The 24,672-nt window shown below is 50.2% G+C and overlaps 2 protein-coding genes across 4 annotated transcripts; one reads left to right on the top strand and one right to left on the bottom strand.

Annotated features, from left to right (window-relative positions):
* Nucleotides 1-244: 244 nt before the first annotated feature.
* ATP5MC1 (ATP synthase membrane subunit c locus 1) lies at nt 245-2,620 on the bottom strand. Of its 2 annotated transcripts, none has more exons than XM_065856230.2 (5): nt 2,519-2,620; nt 2,048-2,096; nt 1,444-1,521; nt 997-1,172; nt 245-465 (listed from the first exon to the last, which is right to left on the bottom strand). In XM_065856230.2, the coding sequence occupies exons 2-5, from the start codon at nt 2,084-2,086 to the stop codon at nt 351-353; spliced, it is 408 nt and encodes a 135-aa protein (XP_065712302.1). In that variant the 5' UTR covers nt 2,087-2,096; nt 2,519-2,620; the 3' UTR covers nt 245-350. The 2 variants fall into 2 exon arrangements, with proteins under 2 accessions (XP_065712302.1, XP_065712301.1); XM_065856229.2 differs by having other exon boundaries at nt 2,471-2,591.
* Nucleotides 2,621-2,760: 140 nt separating this feature from the next.
* On the top strand, nt 2,761-10,391 carry CALCOCO2 (calcium binding and coiled-coil domain 2). 2 transcript variants are annotated; one of them, XM_071798224.1, is made up of 11 exons: nt 2,761-3,351; nt 4,918-5,106; nt 5,490-5,616; nt 5,746-5,862; nt 6,179-6,304; nt 6,781-6,908; nt 7,020-7,110; nt 7,715-7,837; nt 8,314-8,446; nt 8,837-8,874; nt 9,392-10,391. In XM_071798224.1, exons 2-11 carry the CDS (start codon nt 5,006-5,008, stop codon nt 9,566-9,568), a joined length of 1,161 nt encoding a protein of 386 aa, XP_071654325.1. In that variant the 5' UTR covers nt 2,761-3,351; nt 4,918-5,005; the 3' UTR covers nt 9,569-10,391. The 2 variants fall into 2 exon arrangements, with proteins under 2 accessions (XP_071654325.1, XP_065712270.2); XM_065856198.2 differs by having other exon boundaries at nt 2,764-3,351; nt 5,729-5,862.
* Nucleotides 10,392-24,672: the final 14,281 nt, after the last annotated feature.

Genomic DNA, 24,672 nt, shown 5'->3' with positions numbered 1-24,672 from the left:
AACCACCACTCTGTCAGCTCATCTGGAAGCATTTGCTTTACCAGCACAGTGCTTGGTTGGATTTGTGCACAGATCTGAGCTGTTGAAGTACGTTCCTCCCACCATCATTTCACATTCCCCTTCTGCTTTATCCTACCCAGGATGTTCACCCTCTTCAACCATCAACTCACGAGAAGTCTCCCACACCACCGGCCCAGAACATAAGGGAAAAAATAAAGAAAAAGGAAATAAATAAAGCCACCAGTTTATTTAGAGAAATGTTTTCTTTAATTGTCAGTCTGGGGCGCTCAGGTGGAAGCGTTCTCCAGGCGCAGAGGACGGGGGTGGCCGCCGCAGCCGGCCCCGCGCTGTCACATGGCGAATAGGATGAGGAAGGCCACCATCAAACAGAACAGCCCCATGGCCTCGGACAGCGCGAAGCCCAGGATAGCGTAGGAGAAGAGCTGCTGCTTGAGAGAGGGATTCCTGAGCGGAGACACACCAGATAGAGAGGGGGGGAAAAGATCCACAGTGAGAAATAAACACCCCAAACCAGACTCCAGATCCTCCCACCCCAGAAACCCAGGACGATGTCACAGTGGCAGCACATTTGGGAGCAGTTTCAGGGCAGGCGGCCACTGGTGGGACTGAGTAAGCCTGAATTCCCCTGGTTTTAGAAATGGGGACACTGTGAACCCTGCAGGACGGTGTCACCTGTGCTGGTGGCACCAAGTAACCGTTTCCAAGAGTTTCATTTCTCTCAGAGATGGGCAGAGCGGCTGCATCGCTCAGGGAGGTACGGGGTGGATTCACACAACGCAGGCATTTTTACATTTATTTTAATAGAATAATGGATTATAACCACCATTTTCTGTTCCAAAGAGCACAGCTGCAGTGAAACAGCGTTTGCTCACACCCACTGCTCATATAGAGCTCGACGTATTCCTGAGAACGCTCCACTGACCTATTTAATTTAGTGCTGGGAGACGGGGATGAACTGGAGCGGGCCTGGCTCACCTGGCATAGCCGATGATCAAGCTGCCGAACACTGTCCCGATACCGGCTCCCGAACCGGCCACCCCCACCGTGGCCGCACCGGCACCGATGAACTTGGCGGCCGTGTCGATGTCCCGGGAGACTGCGCTGGTTTGGAACGCGCGGCGGGACAGCTGTGCGTGGGACACACCGGCGGGCTGGGGGCACAGGAAAACAAACAGCCTAATGACACGTTTTAATTCTAAATAGAAGAATTCAATAAAACATCATCTCTATTGATCCTCTACTCAAGGTTGAGCACGATCAGCCGAGCTTGCTAAGCCACTGCTGCTCTGGGCTGGAATTTATGTCCCCATACGCACCACCCTCATGATAAACAAACTGATTCCTCCTTCTCAGGTGGAACCATCACATCTCGCAGGCAGCGAGTGGGGAAATACGGGACCCAGTTCACCCCACAAGTCTCACCTGTACGGTCTGAGCCTCAGGCCGGCTAAAAACAGACACCGACACTGGTCTGGCCAGCGCCCTGGAGCAGCAGCGGAACTGAAACAAAACACAATTAACTCCTGTAATAATCCGCAGAAAGGTGCAGTTATTTTATGCAGAATAGTCTTAGAATTTTTTAAAACATCTCAAGAATGAAACGAGACTCAAAAGCAAAGACTTGTGGAAATGTAGGGCATTTCTAGTTTAGCCAGTTGGATTAAGACTACAAGTAATGCTGCCCCAGAGCACACATGTCACGGCTGCTACAGCAGCTCAGTTGTCACTGCAGCTCCACCTTTTCTCCCCAATTTACACCTTGACACAAAGGGCTGACCCGGCAGCTCCAGGACAAGCAGTTGATCATGGAGCAGCCTCGGGGCTGCAGTTCAGCACGGCTCAGCTGGCAGATCCCACCCGCCGGGCATCAGAGGTCACCTTGTTTCCCCTCCTCGCCAAATCCACCGTAAAACAAACCCACACGATCCCGGCTCAGTTTCGCTTCGAACCGAGCAGCGCAGGGTAAGGTTTGCAATGACACGTCTCACTGAGTGGCCCTGCAGCACTCAGCGGAGACACCACTCACCAGGGCTGGGGAGCTGAGGAGCGCCAGAGGAGCCTGCATCGTGCTTCACCTGCCACAGAACAGAGACGGGGTTGGATCCCCGCACCACCGGCCAACGCGCGGTCCCGAGGCCGCCACACGACACGGCCCGCCCGAGGCTGCTCCCGCCGCCCCCATCAACCCTCGGCCGGGCCCTGCTCCCCTTCCCTGCCCCGCTCCGACCCCGCCGAGGCCCAGCTGAGCCCGCCCGAGCGTCGCGGGGTGCGTGGGGACAGCGGAGGTGCCGCCACTTCCCGCGCCCGCCGCCTCCCGCCGAAGGGCACGGCCCGCCCGGGCCCCGGCCCCACCTCCCGCCCGGGCCCAGGGCTGCCCCGCGGCCGGCGGAGCCGCTCCCCGCTGCGGGCGGTGTCTGCGGGGCCGGAGCGGGGCCGGAGCGGTTCCCACCTGCGCGGGTCCGGCCGGGGCTGCGGCGGCTCTGCGGGTAGCGCTCACCTTGCCGTGTCCCCCCGCGTCCTCCGCGCTCATTGGCTGCCGCCGTGCGCGGCGCGCGGCACGCTGGGACAACATCCGCGCTACCCATTGGCTGAGACCCGGCCGGCACCTCCCACCAGCATCCGGGACAGCGCAACGCGGCGGGAGGGCGGTGTCTCCACACGGATCGTCATTGGTTGGTTATTTTCTCTGCGTGCTTGCTGATTGGCTGGCGGCCTGGAGGTCTTCCAGAGGACCATGAGGCCGCGGGGCCGCTCCCCGCACCATAGAAGTTACCATGGAGGCGGGCGCGATGGCGGCTGGGCCCGCCCCGAGTCTCTCCCGAAGGGTCGTTTTGAACGTTAAAACTTTTCCCCGTCGTTTATTAAAGTGCCCGGTTCAGCCGAACGTCTCCAGGGCCGAGGTTTAGCGCCGCCGCCCCGGGGGCAATGGGGGCCCCGGGAGGGTTCGCCGCCCCCGGCCGCGGTGCGGGGACGAGGGCTCCGTGCGCCGGTACCGGCAGCCCAGGGCTGGAGGCCGAGCCGGGGCCCGTCCGTGTCCCGCCCCCGGCTGCCCCGGCACAGAGAGCGGCCGGAGGGACCTCCCCAGGGCCCGGTACCGGGATTGAAACTCCCTGAGCTCCAACGCCTCCCGGCCCGGCGGCCCAGGACACCTGGCACCGCTGTCCCCGCACCCGGCACCGGGGGGAGCACGGGACCTGCCCGCACCGAACTACAAGTCCCGGCAGCGCGGGCGGGGCCGCCGGGGGCGGTGTCGTGTCCCCGGGGGCGGTACCGGCGGCTCCGCCTTTTCCCGCTCGCTCGCAGCCCCGGCGGTTCCAGCCGTTCCTCCCGGTGAGTGTGGGGGGGAGGTGATGGGGTCCCCTGTGCCCTTCCGGGGTCTGACCCCCCGGGGCCGGGAGGGCCGGGGCTGCCACGCTGCCGAGCGGCGGCGACACTTTCACTTTCGTTTCCCGGTGGCGGAGCCGCGGCGGGGGGACACGACACGCGAACCCTGGGGATGCCTGGGTACCGGTACCGGGGGTCGGTGTCACCGGAGAAGGGGGAGCCCGCGTTGTTGTGTATCTGCGGGACGCTGCGGGCTCGTAGTAGCAGAAAACAGCGACAAAAGTTAACAAAAAATACCAAACAAAACAGACAGAGCTGTCGCGATACCTTGGTACCTCTGCCCCGTCAGGCACGAACACCCAAAGGTGCCGCTGTCCCGGTGCCGGTCCCCTCAGGGGCCACCGCTGGTGACTTCCAAGCTGTGTGCGGAACAAACTGAACGGTGATCAAATGTCCTCTCACTCGTGTCCTGGAGCCCCCGCGGCCCTGGGCACCCCGGCCCAGCCGCCTCTGCCCTCAGTGTCGCGAGGATTCCACCCAAACCCTCTTTTTGCAGCAGGACGACTCTTGATTTTCTTTGCAAGTTGCTTTCAAGCCTGGAGGCAGCAAGCACTGTGTCCTGTGCTGAAGTGATGCAGGAAAGTGATTAAGGTGCTGTCCTTAAATTTTTTTTAACCTTTTTTCATGCCAAGGCAGCGCATCAGTGCAGTTCTCGCTGCTCCTCTCAGCTCTGGTGCCTTTTCCTTTCCCAGCACAGCCCCGCAGTCCCCACCTCAACTTCTGCCCGGTTTCCAGGCTGTTCTTTTTCACAGAATATGGATGATCTCCAAAAAAAATTAAAAATGCAGGTTTGAGGGAGTTAATTTCCCTGTGAAACGTGTGGATTGGAGATGACCTGAAATGCTCTGGTGGGCTGGTTGTTCCTGATGAACCTTCCCCTGGTTCTGAGCTCTGTCCTTGCTGCTGCTGCTGTCACTGAGAGCAGCTGAGAAGATTCTGCTGGGGATTCCTGGAACTGCCCAGGGCTGTAACAGGGTTTGCTCTGCGCTGCAGGACGGAGTGGCACAGAGCAGCATTTTGTGTCCTGTGTCCTGCCCTGCCCTGGCTCCGGCACTTTGGGTGCTGGTTGGATTGATGCACCCGCTGTGGATTTATGTTGCGTGATGTTTAGTGTCACAGCACGCTGCAAAGTTTTCTGTACTGGGAACTCGTGTGAAAGTTTTAGTGCTATTTGTTGACCCTGCTGTCACCCAACGTATTCATTTCAGCACTGGGAATCATCTTGCAGCGGTCACGAGCCGCAGGGCTATAACGGCCTCATGACACAGGCTGGTGAGACAGAACCGCGAGGACCTGCCCGGCCAGTACTCCTCTGTTTGCGCCATTCCCGGCCACAGCGGCAAGGCCACCAGGCAGCCCGTGTGCCTGCTGAGACACCTCGGGCTGTGCGCAGTGGGTTTGGACCTCGCAGCTGCGTCACTCTCAAGCCAAACCTTGTCAAACCCTTCGTGGACACAACTGTGTTGGCAGCATCTGCAGATGAGATAATCCCGTTCTTCTTTCCTCTTGCAGACCTCCACAATGGACAAGTCCTCAGACGAGCCGCCCACGTCCGCCGTCCTCTTGGACAACTGCCACTTCTCCCAGGTGGTCTTTAACAATGTGGAGAAGTTCTATGTTCCTGGAGGAGACATCACCTGTCAGTACACCCTCACGCAGAACATGGTTCCTCGCGGGAAGGACTGGGTGGGCATCTTCCGGGTGAGTGAATCCCATGAGACCCCATGTGCCAGGCACGAGAAGGCAGCAGCGGGAGAGACGAATGGCTCAGCATCTGCTTTATGCTTCATTCTAAGACAGGACTTAGGGCTTTGATAGAACAACGGGGAATTGTTTTCAGTAGTGACCCTGTGTAACGGAACATCTTTGTTGTGGCTAGGGACAAGGTGCCAGGTCTGTTGTGACCTGAACAGCTTCAGCGCTGTCGAACACTGATTATCGTGTCATAGGATAATCATGACCTGTCGTAGGTCAGATATCAATGCAAAAGTCCTCCCAGTAACTGATCTGTGTGGAAATACAGTCCAGTTACCACAGGATAAACATGAACTGTGTGATGCCATATAACAAGTTTGCTGTTTCAGGTGGGATGGAAAACAACCCGAGAATATTACACGTTCATGTGGGCTCCTCTCCCCAGCGACACCCACAGCGACACCCACAGCGACACCCACAGTGACGCTGCTGCACAGCACCAGATCCAGTTCAAAGGTGAGCAGGGAGCCAGGGTCACTCCAGAGTGCACACACTTTCTGTGCTATGTAGTTAAGAGACTTGGATAATTAGAAGCTGCATGTGACGGAGCTGTTGTATTTGTCTGAAGCTTACTACCTCCCCAAGGACGACGAGTACTACCAGTTCTGCTATGTGGACCAGGACGGCGTGGTGCGGGGAGCCAGCGTGCCCTTCCAGTTCAGAGCAGAGACCGAGGATGACATCCTGGTGGTGACCACGCAGGTGTGTGTCCCCCATCCCCAGCTTTTTCCTGCCTCTGCTTTATTAGCGTGTGCTCACTGCCAACACGAAGCGACCCGGTAAATGGGATGCCAAGACTTGGGTTCTGTTCCTGGCTTTGCTGTGGATCTGTCACGCAGGTTCGGGCAGACTGGGGAGAGTGAAGCAGCAGCCTGGTCTGCGCTGGTAGTGAAAGCGTGGGGAGGTGCACGGGGTTCCCTGCTGCAGAGCTCCTCTTCCTTTGCTGTTCACACTGCGCTGTTTGGAATGTGGCTTTTTGGTGCTCCTGTTGTGAGTGAACAACTTTGCTGCTTGCCAGGGAGAAGTGGAAGAGTTGGAACTGCAAAACAAAAATTTACATGAAGAAAATAAGGAGCTGAAGGCGAGCTGTGCAAATCTACAGCAACAAAACATCAACCTACAGGAAGAGCTCAAGAAGACACAGGTAAACAAAAAGTTAATCTAAGTCAGCAGCTTTAAGTCTGAAATATGAAGAGGGATCGAGTTGCGTCTTGTTCCACTGTATGCTTCTGGGAGAAAACAAAAGAGGTTTCTCCACGTGTTATCTGTTTAATCTTTTACCAAATCGTACAACACCTCTACTGTGATGAGAACAATCATGATGAACAAGAGGCAGCAGCAGACACAGAAGTCAGGAACATATGGGAACAGGAGTGTTCAAAAATGTTTTGTTGGCTGTCCCTAAATCGCATTATTATCTTTTCCTCCTTCAGTTCTGCTCAGGGCTTAATATAAATTAAACGGCATCTGAAAGAGGAGTCAGAATGCAAAGGAGAGATTTTCCTCCTTCAGACGGGCTGCCGGGAGGTGTTGCAGTTGAGGGATTGTGCAGTTCCGGTGCAGAGCAGGACTGTTGCTTCAGTCCCATTTACCACCTGCCAACCTCACTCTGATTTTCAGGAGCTGCAGAATAACGTAGAGTCTCTAAGGAGCAACATAGAGAAACTGGAGCTGGAGCTGAATTCCCTGAGAAAGGAAAATAAACATCTAAAGGAGCAGGATGACTGCAGAGGGGCGGAACTGCACCAGTAAGTGTATTTACAGCATATCTCGAAACAGGGTTTCATGTAGGCACCTTGGCTTTATGGATTAAATTTCTATCTGTGAAAGTGTGGTGTGTTTTGATTTGTTCTGAGTAGACTCAAAGAGCAAATTCAGAACATGAGCTCTGACAAGGACCGTCTGGCAAGCAGACTGAGAGCAGCCCTGGAGCACATGGACCAGCTGCAGGTAGCAAACGGAGCTGCCCTCCCTCGCTTTGCTTTGCCTCCAACAGAACTGAGCAATCTTGAGCAAATACGTGGTGTGTGAGTTTCTTTTTTGATTACGTAGGTTCTATAGGTTCTTTATCTCAACCTTTGATGTGATTTGACCTCCAGGAAACCTTGGCAGGCTGTTTTGTGGAAGGGCCGAGGGGGATGTGCAAAGAAACTGAGGGTTTATTCCCTGCAAGCATCCCCTTTGCATGCTCATTAAGTTGACCAAAGCCAGACTGTTTTTCACCTCCTGCCAGCTAAGGATCCAGGCAGAACACACTTCTGTTTGGAAAAACATTCTAATACATTCAATAGGTGGGTGGAAACAAGACTTGTGGCTGGGAGGTGTGTGAAGGGAGACTGATAATAGCTTGGTGTTAGGTCTGGGACCTGGGACACCCAGAACGATGGGCTGAGCATCAGCTGTAGAGTCCAATAGATCCCCGTGGAACTATTCTCAGTTTCTACAAAGGTTTTAATGGGAAAATGGAGCTTTGCTTTCTGCAGCAGAAGGTGCCTGTGCTCCTCACTCACAGCTATTTGATTTTCCCTTTCCGCCCACCCGTCTTTCTTCCCAGTCTCAAGTGCTGAATTACGAGAAAGAAGTAGAAAACCTGTCTCGTATGAACCACGACAAGACAGAGCAGCTGCAAAGTCTAAAGGAGGAGAATCGCCGGTTACGCATGAGCAGAACTCAAGAGGTAGAGCCGTCCCTGAGCACCGCGGTGCGCGGGGGAGCCGGAGCGGGGGGAGCTGAGGCATCCTCAGCACTGATCAGGGACAAATAGTGCTCAATCCTGGGAGAATCCAGGGGATTCTGTGACAGAAACAGACCTTCATAGTCTCATGGACACCAACACAGGTGGCTCTGTGAGCACACTGGCAGATTCTCATAGTACACAGATATTCTCATAGTGTACACAGATGGTTTAGTTCTGGCAGAAACGCCTGGATAACAAGACATTGTAATTGGGATTCTCTGTAGGAGGAAAGTCAACCTCTGTCATGATCCTTTTGGGTCAGCTCAAGGCATAGGGTAAATCAGTGGGATTTCAGGATTGATATTTGGCTGATTGCAAACTGGTTTATTTGCCCGTTTGCCATGATTTACCAAATAACACCCTTTGTAGCAACAAACCTACTCTGTTGCGATCATCTTGTCTGCCGTTCTTTGCAGAATCCGAGGGATGAGAACGACGCGCTCCTGAGGCATCTCCCGCGGGCTGGAGAGGGTTCCTCCTTCTCCGGTGTTCCTCAGGCTCCGGGTCCAACTCTGGAAGGAGTTCTTCTGTTTGGAAATCCATACTGTGGTGAGATCACTGTCCAGAACGGCAAACACATGGCAGCGAGAGCCCCAGCAAACTCCCCTCCCTCTGGAACCGAGTGCTGGAGAAAAGCTGCTGTTGGCAGCGCCTCCATGCAGCTTCACCTGTGCACAGGTGACTTGGCAGCTGCAAAAGGCGCCAGGTGTGACAGCTGCTCCGTGATCAGGGGTGGCTGTTCTGCCAGGAGGGACAATGATTAGCGAGTTGGTTCAGCTGTGAGACAACCAGCTCTGTGGCTTATGTCCAGTTTCCATACTCCTAAATATAGAGGTTTCAATCCAGAGCCCCATCCTCATGTTTCAGGAATGTCTTGTTATCAGCACATTACAGTGTTAATCATTTTGCTGTGGCTAAATTGATCACTTCTTTTTACAGCTGCAGGAGCAAACCTGGGAGCAGGAGCTGCAGATGTAGTAAGTAAAGCGGACATGAATTTGTGGTTTAATGGACACAAGTTAGTGCTTGGAAATAAAAAGCTGCAAGTTCAGCTCTGTAACCAATTCTCTACATGCTGGGTTAGTCCCAGTAAGACAGTGGACAACAAAATGGAGCCAGAGATGCTTAACACATAGAATTAATGAGAGTTATGTGTCTCCAAGAAGAGAAAGGAAACTCTGTTGACCTTACTCTGTAAGGACCAGGTCTTGGCAGCATCTCATGCCAGAACTAGCAGCATGCAGCTGCTAATGACCGTGTTTCATATCAGAGATGTGGACACGTGCTGCGTAGGACGGAAGGTCAGAGTGGCTCTCAGGAGCTCGTCACTTTTAAGTGGTATTTAGAGAAGCCTGGAGACATTTGAAAACTTGGGATCGTTAGAAGTCAGAGAGACTTGTCCAAAAGTCATACTATCTGGCTACTAAACTTGTCTGTTTCTTTTCTTTGAATACAACTTTTAAACTGACTATTTACACTTCCTTTGTACTTCAGGCTTCTCTACGGCAATGCCCCCTGTGCAACGAAGTATTTCCTGAAGACACGGGGACGAGTCAGTACGAGGCACACGTGCAGAGCCACCTCCTGCAGTGCCCGCACTGCAGCCAGAGCTTCGACAAGTCCAACAAGCAGGTGTTTGATGACCACCTGCTTTGTCATGGCCTGGAATAATGCTGAATTGGTATCTGCGCTGTAGAATAGGTCCAGAGGCTGCAGTATAAATAGACCAAAATCACTGTATAGGCTTAGATGATCACACAGACCAGACTGACCGCGCCACTGGTGCGGTAATTCTGAGCTTTCTGTTCCACGCAGGACGTGAGCAACACATAATGGGGTCAGACATCACATCCCAAAACTTATTACCGGTGTCCATCCTCATTCCTGTCTTGGATCGAGTCTGTACGCTTGATAAACGAGCCACAGAAAAGCAGGGGCTGAGTTGTCTGGGCAGCACAGAGGATCAATGGTCTCTCAGTCAGAAACTGGGCACCCTCATTGAAAGAAAATGATCAATTTGGATTATTTTTTGTTTCTAAACTTCCTTGATTTGACAAGAAGAGCGCGTTCTCAAACCAAAACACCGTGATTCAAAACTAAGTGCCTTGGGATATTACAATGCTTTGTGCACAGATTATCCAGTTACTGTCTTTATTTCTGCCTCTGGATTTTCAATTTATAATCAGCAGCTCTTCTTTGTGCAGACACAAATGGGTGAATGTTTATTATCCAGTTGTATTAGATTGTGTTTCCTGCTGAATATCTGAAGCAATAGAAAATCCTAAGAAGTTTATATAGAGTTTTAAGAATATTTAGAATAATGACGACTTCAAAATGGATTACTGTTTTGATTTCGACATAAGGTTTTTATCAGTTTAGGTTTAGAGTAGCTGCTTTGAGATGCGCTGTGCTGGTAAGCATTATTTTTAAGAAATGTAAAAGAAAATAGCAGCAAACAAAATTAAAAGCTATATGAAGAAAATATTGGAAAAAAGATGTCTGTGTTCATTCTTGAAGAAATAAATTGGAGGAGTCAATGGGGCCTTAAGGGAGCTGTTTGCTCTTTGCAGCCTTTCAGGTACTTTCTGAAGCTTCTGCCTTACCGAAGTGCTTTAGCACGGCTCTGGTAGCCCCAGATCACCTTCCGCTTGCCCACTCCCACCATCCCCGCTGATCTCGGAGCCTGTTGGAGGTGCCTGGCACACAGGCAGCAAGCGGGTGACCGGCAGAGGGGGTCAGACTGCAATAAATCTCACGAGGATGCTGCCTTTTGGAAGGATTTTAGGGTATCTCATTTGTTCTCTGTACTAATGACCCAGCTTCTGAGTCCCAGCCATCTCCTTCGGCCTTACACAGGTCACACCTTCCCTGGCCTGGGCAGCCAGGGACCAATTTACCCCTAAGCACAAATTACATCATATATTTTCCAACCAAGTTTTCATTTTACTTGTAATTTACAGTATTATTTATGTTACTGCCGCATTTAGCCTTTGGAATCATAAGAGGTTTCAATCCTACCTCAGTTTTATGGTTTAATACAGAAGTAGCTCAAATGGCTGATAATTAGATACAGTTACACTTTGGGTGAGATCCAATATTACCTTGATGTGTGTTGGATAAGGACCCTGATATACATTTTCTAAAGGGACAGTAGGGGGTTGGCACAATTTATGCCCAAATTCATGTCGCATCTGAATGGACGTTCATTAGAAATGTATCTAAAAGGAAGAAGTCCTGCTCTGTGAATCTCTATCATTTAAAAGCTTTGCAGGGTGTGGAGCAGGGTCCATCTGGCAGTGCTGCTGCTGCTGCTTCACTTCACCTTAATGAGGCTCCCATGGAGAGCAGAAGAAGCAGAAAGGAGATAAAAAGATTCCCGACAAAAGGAAGAGAAAAGATGCAGGTGAACAAAGGAGGAAATCAGTGGGCAAGCCAGCAATTGAGTGGTTATACTCGATAATCAACTTGACAGTTTGATTTTAAGACACAGCAGAAGAGATCGATAATTCTTTACAGCAGCATAATGCACATCCAGGGTTTAAGGTACTTTGATAATTGAAAGCCTCATTTCAGAGATCAGTCCTGTGCTCGTAAGCGGAGGGCTTTTGTATTGGGCACGGGAAGGGTGAGAAAGCAGAGTTGGGAATGGCGGAAAAAATGTCCTAAGCTCAGCCTCAGCCAGACTGCCACACCGGCTTAGTTGGGCAGCTCAGGATAACGCTCACCGGCCCCCGTAACACTGAGAAATGAAGATATGACCCTGATGCACAGGGGGTTTTGTCACTTACGTTATTCGGTAAGGACACAATGTTCACCTTGTTCTGCTGTGGAGATCCAGACTGACCTATTCCTGCTCACGCAGGAGTCAACCGGCCCCTTTATCTCTCGGGCACTCGTACAAATCAAGAGTGCAACGTGGGTATATAAACGGCACGAAATCCAAACGCTGCCATTTATCACCCTCTTTGTACTGAATTCAATCACTAACGTGAAACGCACTGAAGAATCGAACCTTTATTGTTTTGTTGGTGAAAGGATTGGGTCCCAGAATTACATCAGTTGTTTTCTCTAAACAGCTATTAGCCTCCTCCATTATACCAACGGAACTGGTTTCCATCCTCTGGCTCATTTATTCCAAACCAGCATTATTGAAGTGAATGGGGTCCAGGCCCTGGATATTAGAAGAGCTGTTGGTCTCCTCATAAATAACAAGTTGTCAAGGATTTTAATGGAAACCCTTAGAGTGCTGTAAATCTGTGCAGTTCTGCCCGCATCCCCTCCCTCATTTCCATCACAATATCGCTCCGGCGGGACTGCAGCTTGCAGCATGTGCCAGGCAGCCCAGATTGGTGGGACACAGGGGAAGGACGGCAAAATATAAAAATACAGGAAAAAAAAGCTGGAGATGGGGTGGGGGACTCAGAACAGTTGGTACTGCGGAAGCATCTGCTGGGTGGCAGTTTCGGAGTCACCTGGCCCACATGGCGAGGGGTCAGGGCTGTTCTCGGGGGGAGCGGAAAGGGGAAGAACAGAAGCAGGGATGCTTGTAGAATAAAGAGGGATGTATGACAGTTTACATTTCGCTCTGTTGGTCTGTGAAGCAGTAAATCTCGGCAAGGAGAGGGTCTTGTTGGGTTTTGATCACAATTTAAGTGGTATTGCTGGTGCAGTGGTGTTGCGCACCCTGGCTCTTGCTGTCGGGCAAAGAGGACTTTCCTTTTCCAAGGGATTTTTTTTACCTTCCCAGCCAGTCCAGACTTCAGGGAAAATGTTAACACCACATCCTGATGTGAACAGCAGCCGTTCTGCACTTCACTGGATGTGGCCAGAAATCAGGTTACTACAAAGTATTGCCCTTGACCTCAGTCATCCCCCAGATATCTGTAGCTCGGCCGCCTGCTCAGCTCGCAGCACCCGATGCATACACCACTGAACCCTTCTAGGAAAGAACCTGAGCTCACTCATCTGTTCTCCACTGGTGACACAATACTATGGAATATATTACGACCAGCACAGCCCCGCTCATGCCCACCCCACTCAGAAAGCAGGTGGGACTGCACAGGGCCCTGGTTAAGAGATCGTGTAGACTCTCTGCCCTCTGAGGCATCAGAGTTCGTTAAGATTTGTATGCAAGGTCAGTTTAGGCTTCAATGTAAGCTTACACCTTGGCTTACCATGTAATATAAATAAAAAATGACATTGGTGACAAAGCTTCAGAGCACCCAGGGCTTATAGACTTCTGTGATTATTGGGAGTTTAAAATACAGCAAAGCCATCAGCAACACAGATCTCAAATTAATTAATTTAAATATAGCTCCTTTCACGTTACAACCTCCCACGACAAGCACTGAAGAAGCAGGCCTTACGAGACTTATGCTCTACGTAATTAAATATTACTTCCATAATTAAATATCACTCCTATGTTACAGACAGGAAAACAGTAATGCACACATGAAGGAATTTGGCCCAAATCACTCAGAAAATTTGTGACATAACCCCCCTTTCCCTCGCCAGATTTAACACTCATTTTGAGAAAGGCTGCACAGCACAAGAAGTGAGGCAGGATGGAGAAAAAATGGACGGCTGCCAAAAGGGATTGATGCCCTTCAGACCCCGGGGAGTTTTTAACCCTTCCCAATGGTCTTCCCAGCCCGAAAACCCTGGTGAGGTTCATCAGGCTGCGCTTCTCCTCTGCTGAGCCAGGAGAGATTTGCCAGTGGGAGCAGCTGCTGCGAGAGTGAGTTGATAACTCAAGCCCTGAGGCACTTACATCTGTACGGCTCGGCCCCCGCCGCCTTCTCTTCCCCCATAACAGGAGGAGGCTGGGATATTGCGTGCGCTTTCAGAACGTGTATTCCTCTGGGGCCTCGGTCGTGATTACGGCATCTAAATGCAACCACAAGCAAACACTGACAACGAGAAGGACAAAAAAACCACGGTCAGCCTGAAGACTCTGAATGTTTTTTACACTAAATTTGTTTCTATTTAATAATAAGTTGCAGTTTCGTAAGCCATATAGTGTAGTTAATTCCTTTTTTAATAACAGTTATAGTGGTTGTGAGAGCAGCTGCTGCACATGTTCTGTAGTACAGCTGAGAGAGCCATATGGATTTTTAATTCCTAAGAGTTATTACTTGGTTATAGCCTTATATATGAACCCACGCCTGCCTTAATGGACTCATTAGGCTTGACAACCCTCCCTTAAAGAGGGCTATTGTTAGACCCGAGCTGATCCACAATGTAGGAAAGGTTTGGAAGAGGGGCTCTTAATTATAGCAGAGAACACCAGTATTTTTTTTAGGCAGATTTTACACCTTTAGGAGGTTCTTTCTCAGTCACTATAATTTTAATGACCTGTACTCTGTCCTTTCAGAACTACACCTAGGAAGTGGGCCTTGACCTATTATTGTTGCTTTACGCTGGTGGATTTTCTAACACTAACTTGGAAAGAGATATTAAATAATATTTCTCAGTCAACTTTTCTAAAACAACCCCCAAACATGAGATTCTTGCACTTTATCCCAAAACATGTGGCCTGACAGGAGACAGAAGAATAGACCAGAAGCATCACTGCTCCAGTCCTTGTGTTTACAGGCAGAAGAAGGGAAAAACACGCTGCTTTAATGCAGAAGCGATATCTACCTATATATCACTTGGATGCATCGTATTGAGCACGCTACAGATTGCTCAAATAAATCTAAGGAGCTCACTGGATCTTTAATTCTACAGAGAACGTTGGAAAACTCTTAACCTTATGACACATATCAAGATTGTAGAATTTAAAATGAATCCTAGTAAATCTGTTGCTGGCTGCCATGGAAACAGAGCAGGTTAAAGGAATCACACAAATAAAGGGAATCCAAGCTTTTCTGGTGTGTCCAACAATTAGAACAATTTTGAGCCATCTCGGTCTGTTTCCACGGCAGCAGGAACTGAATTCACGCAACTGTTGCGAATTCTGGATGTAAACGGTCCTGCCCGTTGTGTCAGCAGCACCACCAGGCTCCAGAGCCCCATTTCAGTTTCCTAATGCTGCTCATTTTGTCTTGTTATTACTTATTTATAATTTTTTTGTGCCATCTTAAAGATCTAAGACAACTCTGGCCGGGAAGCTGCCGCACGCCCTTTGCTGCTTAGGGACCAACGCTGGGCTCTGTCAAGGCCTTTGCTCTGCGGGACCCGAGGACGCCGTGGGCCTCACACCCGCTCACCTCCAGCATCACACACCCGGCGGCCCGGAGGCAGAGCCCAGGGGGCTGCAGACTGCGGGGAGCAGGGCCCCGAGCTGGGGACCGCGCCGGTGCCCGCCCCGGTGCCCGCCCCGGTGCCCCAGGACCCGCCGGGCCGTGAGGAGCCGGACCGCATCCTGTCAGAACACGCACTTCCCACAATCCCCCGCGCCCTGGTGAATATTCAAATCACCCCGCTCCCCGCAGCTATGATTGGCTGCGACCGTTCAAATGAAGCCACGCCTCCCGTGACAGGGCGGGGCCGTTAGCGGGCCGTTGGGTCACCGCAATGCGCATGGGCAGCTCTGGCGCACGCGCGTGACGCCGGCGCGTCCTCTGGTTGCCGTAGCAACACCTCTCTCTTGTCGTTTTTATCCAATCAGAGGCACTCCTATCCGCTCGGACCAATGGAGAGGCAATATGTTAATAAAGGGGCGGGGCGGGAGGAGGATTATGCCGATGTTTTTGACCAATCAGAAGGCGGGGAAGGGTGGGGGTCAGCTCCCCGCGGTTGTCCCGGTGTTTCATTCCAGTGGTTCCCGGTTCGGCCCTGCCGGTGCCTCCGTGTGGGCGGGGGGAACGCGCTCCGGTTCCGTGGGGGTGAGATCCGGGCTGGGGAGGACGGCGACTGGGGATGGAGACCCCGGGGAGGGCGCTCAGGAGCGTCCCGCTGCCGTTCAGTTAGTGCCACGTCCTGTGCGACAGGTACAGGGGTGAAACCTCGGAAAAGAGGTGCCTCAAAAGTTGTGTTGCGGCCGCAGGTGTGGAGCTGCTGGGTTCTCGAGTCTCCCGGCACAAGGATGGAGCATTGGAGAAGCGTCTCTGTCTTCTCTTGAGTGGGGAAGCCAAAATAACTGTGGTATAGTTGATTCCTAAGGGACCAGTACATTTACACAGGGGTCACGGCATTAACAAACCCCTGGAATTGTTAGAAATCAAAACCTTTAGTGTCCGTGTAGCTCGGTTTGCGCAGGGTTTGGCAGCCGGTCTGGGAATCCCAGCCGAGCTCGGGCCCGGCGGCCCCTGTTGTTGTAACACTCGCCCTGTGCCAGCACGCACTATCCCTAATGTTTCATCTCTCATAATGACTGAAGTCAGGCAAGATGTCAAAACTTAACACGCCTGCGATCCCTTGCCAGTGTTTGCTGGACTCGTGCCGCAGGAGAGGAGATGGAGCAGCACTGGAAGTGGCTCCGTTCCCAGCTCCAAGAAAGCAGCATTCAGAGCTGTGCTCCAGGAATCTTTGTTTTTCACCGCTCGACAGAAATATCAATGGAACTGTTTGTTCCAGCAGTTATTGCTCGGTAGTATGAAGCTTCTGAAACAGCAAGAAATTGTGGCATTATTTGGTAGTAATTTCTGACTAACTGCCCAGATTATTATCTAAAGCAGGCAGTTTGTAAATAACACATCTACAGTGAGCAGAAACAGTCCTGCTGACTGATGGGCGAGGTCGGCAATGCTGTGTTATTCTGGTTCTATTCTTCATGAAGCAGTATTGTGGGAAAAAAACAAAACCAAACAAAAAAAGGTAAGAAAAATAAATCTTGGAAAGAAGAAACGGTCATATATGCTGAGATAGTTCGCTTTACTTCTTTGTGAAAAGAAGTCATGGCTTAGCTGATGGCTGGAAAAGGTTCTGGTTTGCAGTTCTGGATCATTCCAACACAGAATTAGCTCTGCTAATAAGCCGTTGTAGAATGGTACCTGGCTGAGAAAGGGGGTTTTCTTCCATCGAAACTGCTGATTTCTCAGAAGCGATGGAATTGGAATGCTGATGAGATTGCAGTGAAGTGAAATTGAAACTGTTGAGCCTCATTTATTGGGTTCTTTAGACTAATGGGATCGGTATAGGGCTGATCATATTTAGTGCCATCAAATCTCCTGTGCTTAATTAAGATGCTGTGTACATCACACAGTGTGACCAGGATCATGGAGAGAAGAAGGGAGGAGGCAAATACCTTTCCAGCCCTGCATCTTGTTCATTCAATTGCAGGATAATGTATACATGCATCAGACAAATTGTTCCATTAGCAAGAAGAGAGTAAATTCTGCCGGAGAAAACGACACTGGTGGGAAGAAGAAAAAGGAACCAAGAGGCCGGCAGAGGGGGATAGACTACACCGAATCGGGGGAAAGAGAGTTTTGCTCCAGGCTGCCTGCAGGAGCCCTCACCTTCGTACCCAGCCCCACTCCAGCTCTCTGCACACAGAAATACTCATATTTCAGTTCCCCCTGGCCCTGGTGGGAGCTTCTCGGTGATGGGAGGCGCAGACTGTGCTGCTCAGCACAGCACGGTGATGCAAATTCCTCCTTTTCTACCCCCAACACATACCAGATTGGTATCAACCCTGCATTCAACCTCAGGCCATCATTTCCAGCTGAGTGTGTTACTTATTTGTTTCCCTCTTTGCACTAAAAAGCAGCTGGCGTCGCTCTACCAAGAACACACTGGCTAAGAAGGTGGTTTTTTCCAACTTGTTCACAAATCCTTGTTGAAGCCTCAGCAAACCAGATTTCCTGTGTCACCCCTGACCTCAGGCGCTGGGGTGGAGAACAGTGCGTCCCTGGCTCCGCTCCACACACCTCTGTCGCCTGTAAGATACGTGTAGCTCCCTAATACACCTGATATCTTGTGCTCTAGGTGGGTACAACTCCGATCCAGCCCCAAGAGACCATGCAGGACGTGGTCGTCGCCCTGCAACACATCAGAGAGTCAGTTCAGCAAGTAAAAAACACTCAGAGAACCAACTCCTTAATACACTCATTATCTTGTGCTCTAGGTGGGTACAACTCCAATCCAGCCCCAAGAGACCATGCAGGACGTGGTCGTCGCCCTGCAACACATCAGAGAGTCAGGTCAGCAAGTAAAAAACACTCAGAGAACCACATTCCCAAGATGTTTTGTCTTCTAATTTCAGTCCTCTAAAACCTTGATTCCCCCAATGAAAACACTGAGTGGCTCGAGGCAGCAGCATATGGGATATTTGATGCAGAGAAGAACAGAGAGTGTCCTAAGTTGTGAACAGTGGAAGCTACAAATAAATGTGAGGACAAAGGAAGAGGAGGAGCAGAAATTAGGTGGTGATACCTGTCTGGCCAAGAACTGCCACCTTCCAGAAGTGTTCTGCAAACAGTGGGTGCTGGCCGACCAGCCGTGGAAAATGGTGCATGCTGGAGTAAGGAGAGATGTGAATTACTCAGTGGGTGATTTTTCTTCCTCTGACTCAGCATTGTATCCTCAGCAGACTATTTATAGATTTAAGGCAAAGCATCAAAAGAGCGAAAGATTCCTAATTTTAATTTTAAAGTGATGTGGGAATGAAAGATTGAGCAGTGCTGGGAGAGGAACTGCTTGGCTTTGTGCTCTAGGTGATTCATCAGTGATATTCAGCATACGATAGCTGTCTCAGTAATGATGCATTGACTGGACAGATGTTATATTTAGGAGGGAAAACCTTGACAAGGGAGGTGCTGCCTTCTGCCGCCTTCGCTTTCATCATTGCGTCGTTAGTGGAGGCAACACAGGACAAACACACCGCCGGGCAGAGGATGTTCAGGGTCTGCTGTGTTCAATATCATATTCCATTCCTTCTGGGGTCTGAGCAAACCTCTACTCCCAACCTTTTTGTCTCCCCAAATCAGAGAGATCCCCTGTTCTGTAGACAACGTTGTTTGCCATGAACTGATAGAACCATTTTGTTGTTTCTTTTGTTTTAAAATACGTTCTTTGGCAATTGCCTCAATGCAGCTTTGCTAGCATACAACATTCCTCAACAGATGACCAGTGAAATTTGCCTTTAAAAAAGAAACATCAGGAGTTTGTGGGTGTCCTGACGTGGAACCGCTGTACTGGAACTTGACGTGTATGTGTTTGCCGTGCTGGTATCTGGCTGCTGCCAGCTCTTGCTTTGCTCAGTGACAAATCCTTTGCTGAGGACACCAGGTTGGTGTCTGAGCCACTTAGCGGAACGGAGTTTGTGAGGAAGAAAGTTCTTTGTACTGAACTTCAGCTGAGCGCTTGCACCGCATGTTGAGAATCTCCTCTTCACAAGGAGAGATGTGTTGAAACGCAACCTATACATTTATGACTTTTCATACAACTATAAGGATCAATTCATGAGTGTGGTGCAGCGGAGTCTCGTTCCTCAGGCTTTGGGAGAGGCTGAAACGTGGCCCAGTGACCGATCCTGCGGGGTCCCTGGTTTGGTTGCTCCATGGAGAGTGATTTGTTATGCACTTAACCCTGCTGGGACCGCACTAAGCGCAGATCTGCCCTTCCCTGGCCCAGTTTCCAGCTGATCAGAGGCAATAAGGCCTCGTGCGTCTGACAAATAGCTCCAGTGGATAAGGCGATTTCTTTTTCAAGCTCCATTTTGGATAATATACATTTATTTACCGCATGTTAACAAAACTATGGATAACGAGGCACTGCCCTTGTCCAAAGCACGCGCAACATCTGCCCTGGTAAAAGAAGGATTTGAATCTATTGTTTCATCTCCCTGTTCAGCTGCTTTGTGGTCAGTGGGTTCAGTTCAAAGTGGGCAGTCACTGGGGAAGCTGGGGACCGAGCAGGGGCTGGAAACCTCTGCCCCAGCAAAACAGCACCATGGAACAAATTAAAAGGTAACCAGGGTCTCATCCTCACTTTTTTCTTAGCTCATTTGTAACAGCAGCCGCTCCACAGCCTGAGCGGATGCTCTGCATTTCACTGACCTCAGCAATGTTGCTCCAAGAATAAATTTCGCCCGTACCATCAATCTGACTTTGAATCAGCTCCTGGTACAAGCTATTTAGCCTCGTGAGACAGATGTGTCTGCCTTAAGGGAGATAATTCCAATGTCAGACATCAATAAAAGAGTAATCTTTTCATATATTTTAATAGAACTTCTGGTAGAAATTAAGCTAGCCACTCCAAGGCTGTTTCTAGGTAAAAATACACTATAATGTAAGTCGCTGGAAACTACCACATACACAACGTGCAGTTAATCAGTCACTGTGAGAAGGATCCTGTGAGCTGGAAAGGCGTCGAGAGTCACCAAATGAGAGTCAGACTCCTTTAAAAATCTGATCAAAAGACACTACAGCAACTGCACCTTTTTATTTCAGCTGAGGAAAACCAGCCAAGCTCATATTAAAAAAAAAAGCCACTGTCCGCTTGGTCTGGCTGCAAAGCCCATTTTCAATAAGTTTATGCTCTAACAAGCTGTATCAGTTTCATCTCGGTAGATCTGATGGTTATTGAACAGTGTTCAATGTTCTGGATGGTGCCAGGCACATAATTGTTTTTACAACACTGTAAAATGAATCAGACTGAAATTAGTGTCACTCAGCAGAATCACTTTCCTTCCCTTTAAATTACTTCATCTGAGGGTTAATCAAAAAGAAAATGAAGTTTTGACACTGCCCTTCAGCTAAGGGCAAGTGCGGGTTCAGTTGTCTTCACTTCTTTTTTCTCTCATAACATCGCTTGTCCGTGTGCCCCTTGTGGGGAGCAGGACCGTGTCCCCTTCCCAGCCCTTCCCGCTCCAAAGTCAAATGGGCAGAGGGTGGAAACTGGTGCCAGGAGTGCTGGAAAGCCAGGAAAATGGTATTTCGGACACAAGAACAGGCTGGCAGCTCCATCTCTTGTAAAACACAGCGACTCTCCCCCCTACTTGTGTGCTTAGGGGCTCTGAACAGCCAACATCCCTCAAACTGTCCCTGTGCACCAACGCCAAACCCGTATCCATCGGCTCCTCGCTCACATAGGCCAACCCTTTGTTCTGCCCATGGTGAGCTGTGTATTTTGGAAGCAATTCCAGAAACACCTCTGCTTTCAAGGCTGTCAGGTCTCACTGGGTGGAACTGTCGCTTCCTTCTGATCATTCACTGCAGCGGGTTTATTATTTTTCAGCCCGTCATATTTTGTATGCACGCAGGTTCCAGTGGCATTTATTAGTAGCATGTTTCAGAACGTCTGGCCGATGAGTTATACCAATAACAGCTGGGCAAAGTAAGATGATCATGAGCTATAATTATTATACACAACAATACTGGCAGCTAAAGGCTCCGAGAAATTATCTAGGCTAGAGGAGATCTGTAGCTTCAATAGTGCATAATCCCTTTGCAACAATACAATTATGCAAAATGAGATTAAAGGGTTTATCTGCACGTGAAAATTGCATCAGTTTCCATTCCTATTGCTTTTCAGCTGCTGTAGGTGATGTTTGCCCTCTGACAGATGCAGTTCAAGAGCACAGCAGGACTCAGCTTCCATTTTTCCCACTTCCCCGAAAGAACTGGTACATCAGAGGCGTTTTGGTGCTTTTGGGCTGAGTTCTCAGCCCCTTCTCAGACAACGGCTATGCCAAGGCTCAGGGGCTGCAATCAGCCCTTGGCCATCCTGCAAACGACCAGTTCATCCCATTTAACACAGTCCTATCAAAAACATTGCTGTCCGCCTCATGATTTGGGCAGGGCTGTCAGGATAGACCCACGGAACAAATGGAAACGTGAAGGTAACACCAGAAACATGCCCCCCCATACCCACCCCAGCTTCGGTACAAGTAACAACAGGAACGAAATCAGAACAACAGAGGCTGAACACGGATCAGGAGCCAAAACATTTGCTCAGCATCATTCTATAATTCCTGCTGCCAGCTGAGCAGGAAGGTGCAAGTCTTGGCCTGTGTGAGGAGCTGTGCTGCTCCCAGACACATCCCCTCTGTTGGGAACGTGTGACTGGGATTTAACTGGTTCCAGTGCAGATGGGATGGCTCCTTTCATTACAATGTATATGTGAAGATTTATATTCTAGCAGAGCCAGGGAGGGATGTAGCTCGTGTGGGGCTCTGACCCCTTTCTGCTGAAACTCTTCTAGATTTCCTTCCTCACAGCGTAGCCAGAAGATGCATTGTGTCCGAAATCCTGGGTTATCACACCCAGGAAGTGCAGGGATCAGGGGGAGCCAATACAGATATTTTGGAGTGTCCCAGATAAACCCCCTCTGCCTTTAGCAAGGATACCGGTCCAAGGAAAATATCTCCTCTACAAGCAGTAAAAGGGAGAGCTCAAGAGAAGAAACCATTACAGTAACCCAGTCATGAGGAAACAATATTTACTTCTTAATCCCTTTTCTTAAGCAACAATCAATAGTGTTTCTGGCACGTGTTCAGTAAGGAATGGAAAATATGAAGCCACCGCCGGCAATGTCACACACCCAGCTCCCCACAGTTGGGGCCTGGGCACAGAAATCCGCGATGACATCAAACCACACGGGTGGTAACATCGCTCACAACCGCCGAGGACCAGCCAGCAGCATTTATTGGTGCTGGTGTTGATCAAACGAGGCGGCACTGCCTGGTGAGCAGCCAGCAGGAGCTGTGCATGGCACAGTGAACGGCGGAGCAGCTGCCAGGCCGGTGCTTTGGAAAGGCTCCGATGTGGTGACTCTGCCATGCGAAGAGGGAGAACCCAGAGCTGTAGCTCCGGCTGCTGAATGTGGAACAAGGTGGGCTCAGGTACTAAAATCTCAGGGTGATGTGGGCAGATGCAGCCTCCTGCTGTGTGCGTGCACAAGAGCCTGCCCAGGGCTTGTCCCTTCTGCTGGAAAGGAACCAGCCTGGGCAATGCTGGGGGAACATTTGTCAGCAGGAATGACTGAAAATGGGGTTTGATGGACTTCCTAGGGTCGCAGTGAATAACCTTGGCATTGCAAGTCTTTTTTACACCATATTATGCTTCGGAAACCAAAGTTATTCCCCAGCTGTGCTGACCAGCAGTAAGAACTGGACTGAAGCGAGAGGCAGAATGTTGCTGGAGCACCAAGGGCTCCGGGAGCTCCGGGTGGTGGGAGCAGCGTGGGCAGAGCTGGGGCTGAGCGGGTCCACTGCAGCTCCTTGAGCAACGCTGGGTGTTCAGTAGCCAGTCTGGTCAGAACAGCCATGAGCTGCAAGCAACTCACAATGCTGCAAATGGGGAATTCTTGAGTGGAAATCATGACCTGCAGACAACTCGGAGCAGCGCACAGACACCTGGCATGAGGACACGAAGAATGCCCTGGGTGAGAGAATCGCACCAGACAGTGGGAACTGGAAAAAATCCCTTAGATCCGCACAGAAATAAATGGCAGAAAAAATGTGTAGTTCGCATGTTGCTTTCCTAACACTGTGCACATGTGGTTTATTCCTTTATTTATGATTGTGCTGTAATCTGTTAAATTTTTTACTTCCTGATTGCTTGCTAATTAAGAAAGTTGATTCTCCTTACCGGAGGGCAAGAACCTGTAGAGATCGCCTGGAAATTAAGATGTGCAAAGGTATGAATCGAGTTGGGAGAGGTTGCTGAAAGATGCATTATCCTTTTCCATTAATGTTTCATCAGAACGCAAATGATTCAACAGGGAAAGCTGTGAGTCTTTCCAAGGGTCTGTTCCCTGTTCACACCCGGGATCTCAGGGACCCCCGAACCCCACAGGATAAATTTGCCGGGAAAAAGGAAAGAAAACGAAACCAAAATCAACCCCGATGTAGCTGTGGAGGTGGTGGAGTCGTTCACAAACAAACCTCTAATTAAATAAACGGCTAGATTGGCACCTTTGGGGGCCCCTGGGGGCACCTTCAGCTGGGGCTCGTTTTCGATAATCCGGATAATTAATGTAAAAGAAACCGGTTATCTTGGCGGGTAGGAACTCGATGCCTTTAGCAGCCTGGGAGGTTGGTGGATAATGGGGATACTGACGGTCCCTGCTGTGACACTGTCCCCCGGATGGGTTTGGGGGCGAGCGACCCTCCGAGCCTGGCGGGGCTGCGGGGACCCTGGGGAGCACAGAGTCGGGGGCACAGAAACGGGAGAGGAAAAGTCACTGTTTGCCCAGAACAACTAAAAAAACCAGGTAACGCTGGAGTATTATAGAGACGGAGGAAAAACCTCCTCCCCTTCGGAATCCGGGGTAATTCGGGAAACATGGGGACTGAGTGGGGAGAGGGGGGAATGAAAGTTTAAAAATAAAACGTTAACCAATTTTATAATTATTTATATGTTTTGCGGCGTTATCCCAGGACTTTGGTGGTGGTGTTTGGGGATGTGTTGGTTGGTTGGTTTGGGTGGGGTTTGTTTCGTTTTGTTTTGTTTTTTGGTTTTGGCACACACTGATAAACTAAGGGAAGGAACAGCACGAACCTCCCCGCTCCGCTGTATCGGCTGCAACACAGAAAACGTGTAATTAGTACTTCAGTAACACGGTGCTTTCTGAGCCCGCATGCTCCTTTCTATGAGGTCATCTGCTGGTACAGGTGTTAAATAAAAAGTTATTCGGGATGATATTTTGTTAATTATTATACAGATGATACAAATCCCTGGAGATCTGGCCATGGGAACAGAGATTTCCTCCCTTTTTAGGGACAACGAATAAAAGGGCTCCCGGTGCCACGGGCTCCGAGCCGGGTCCCATCCCTGCTACTCGCCCACGGTCCTGGTTTATCAGAGGGACATTCCGAGTAGTGAGTATCAAACCCTTTGTCCCCGCGGAGGCAATGAGAGGAGAATTCCTGCAGGTTCAGGGTT

Source organism: Patagioenas fasciata, chromosome 22 (genome assembly GCF_037038585.1).
Source record: "Patagioenas fasciata isolate bPatFas1 chromosome 22, bPatFas1.hap1, whole genome shotgun sequence".
Lineage (NCBI taxonomy): Eukaryota > Metazoa > Chordata > Aves > Columbiformes > Columbidae > Patagioenas > Patagioenas fasciata.
The sequence above is the reverse complement of the archived record's forward strand: the minus strand, read 5'-3'. Positions and strand labels throughout refer to the sequence as shown.

Coding starts and splice junctions, on each gene's coding strand:
- ATP5MC1 (XM_065856230.2), bottom strand. CDS start 2,086: ATGCAGGCTCCTCTGGCGCTCCTCAGCTCCCCAGCCCTG. Junction 1,522..2,047: donor TCCTCAGCTCCCCAGCCCTG/GTGAGTGGTGTC, acceptor GTTTTGTTTCAG/TTCCGCTGCTGCTCCAGGGC. Junction 466..996: donor TTGATCATCGGCTATGCCAG/GTGAGCCAGGCC, acceptor GTCTCCGCTCAG/GAATCCCTCTCTCAAGCAGC.
- CALCOCO2 (XM_065856198.2), top strand. CDS start 4,927: ATGGACAAGTCCTCAGACGAGCCGCCCACGTCCGCCGTCCTCTTGGAC. Junction 5,617..5,728: donor GCACCAGATCCAGTTCAAAG/GTGAGCAGGGAG, acceptor ATTTGTCTGAAG/CTTACTACCTCCCCAAGGAC. Junction 7,111..7,714: donor AGCACATGGACCAGCTGCAG/GTAGCAAACGGA, acceptor CTTTCTTCCCAG/TCTCAAGTGCTGAATTACGA.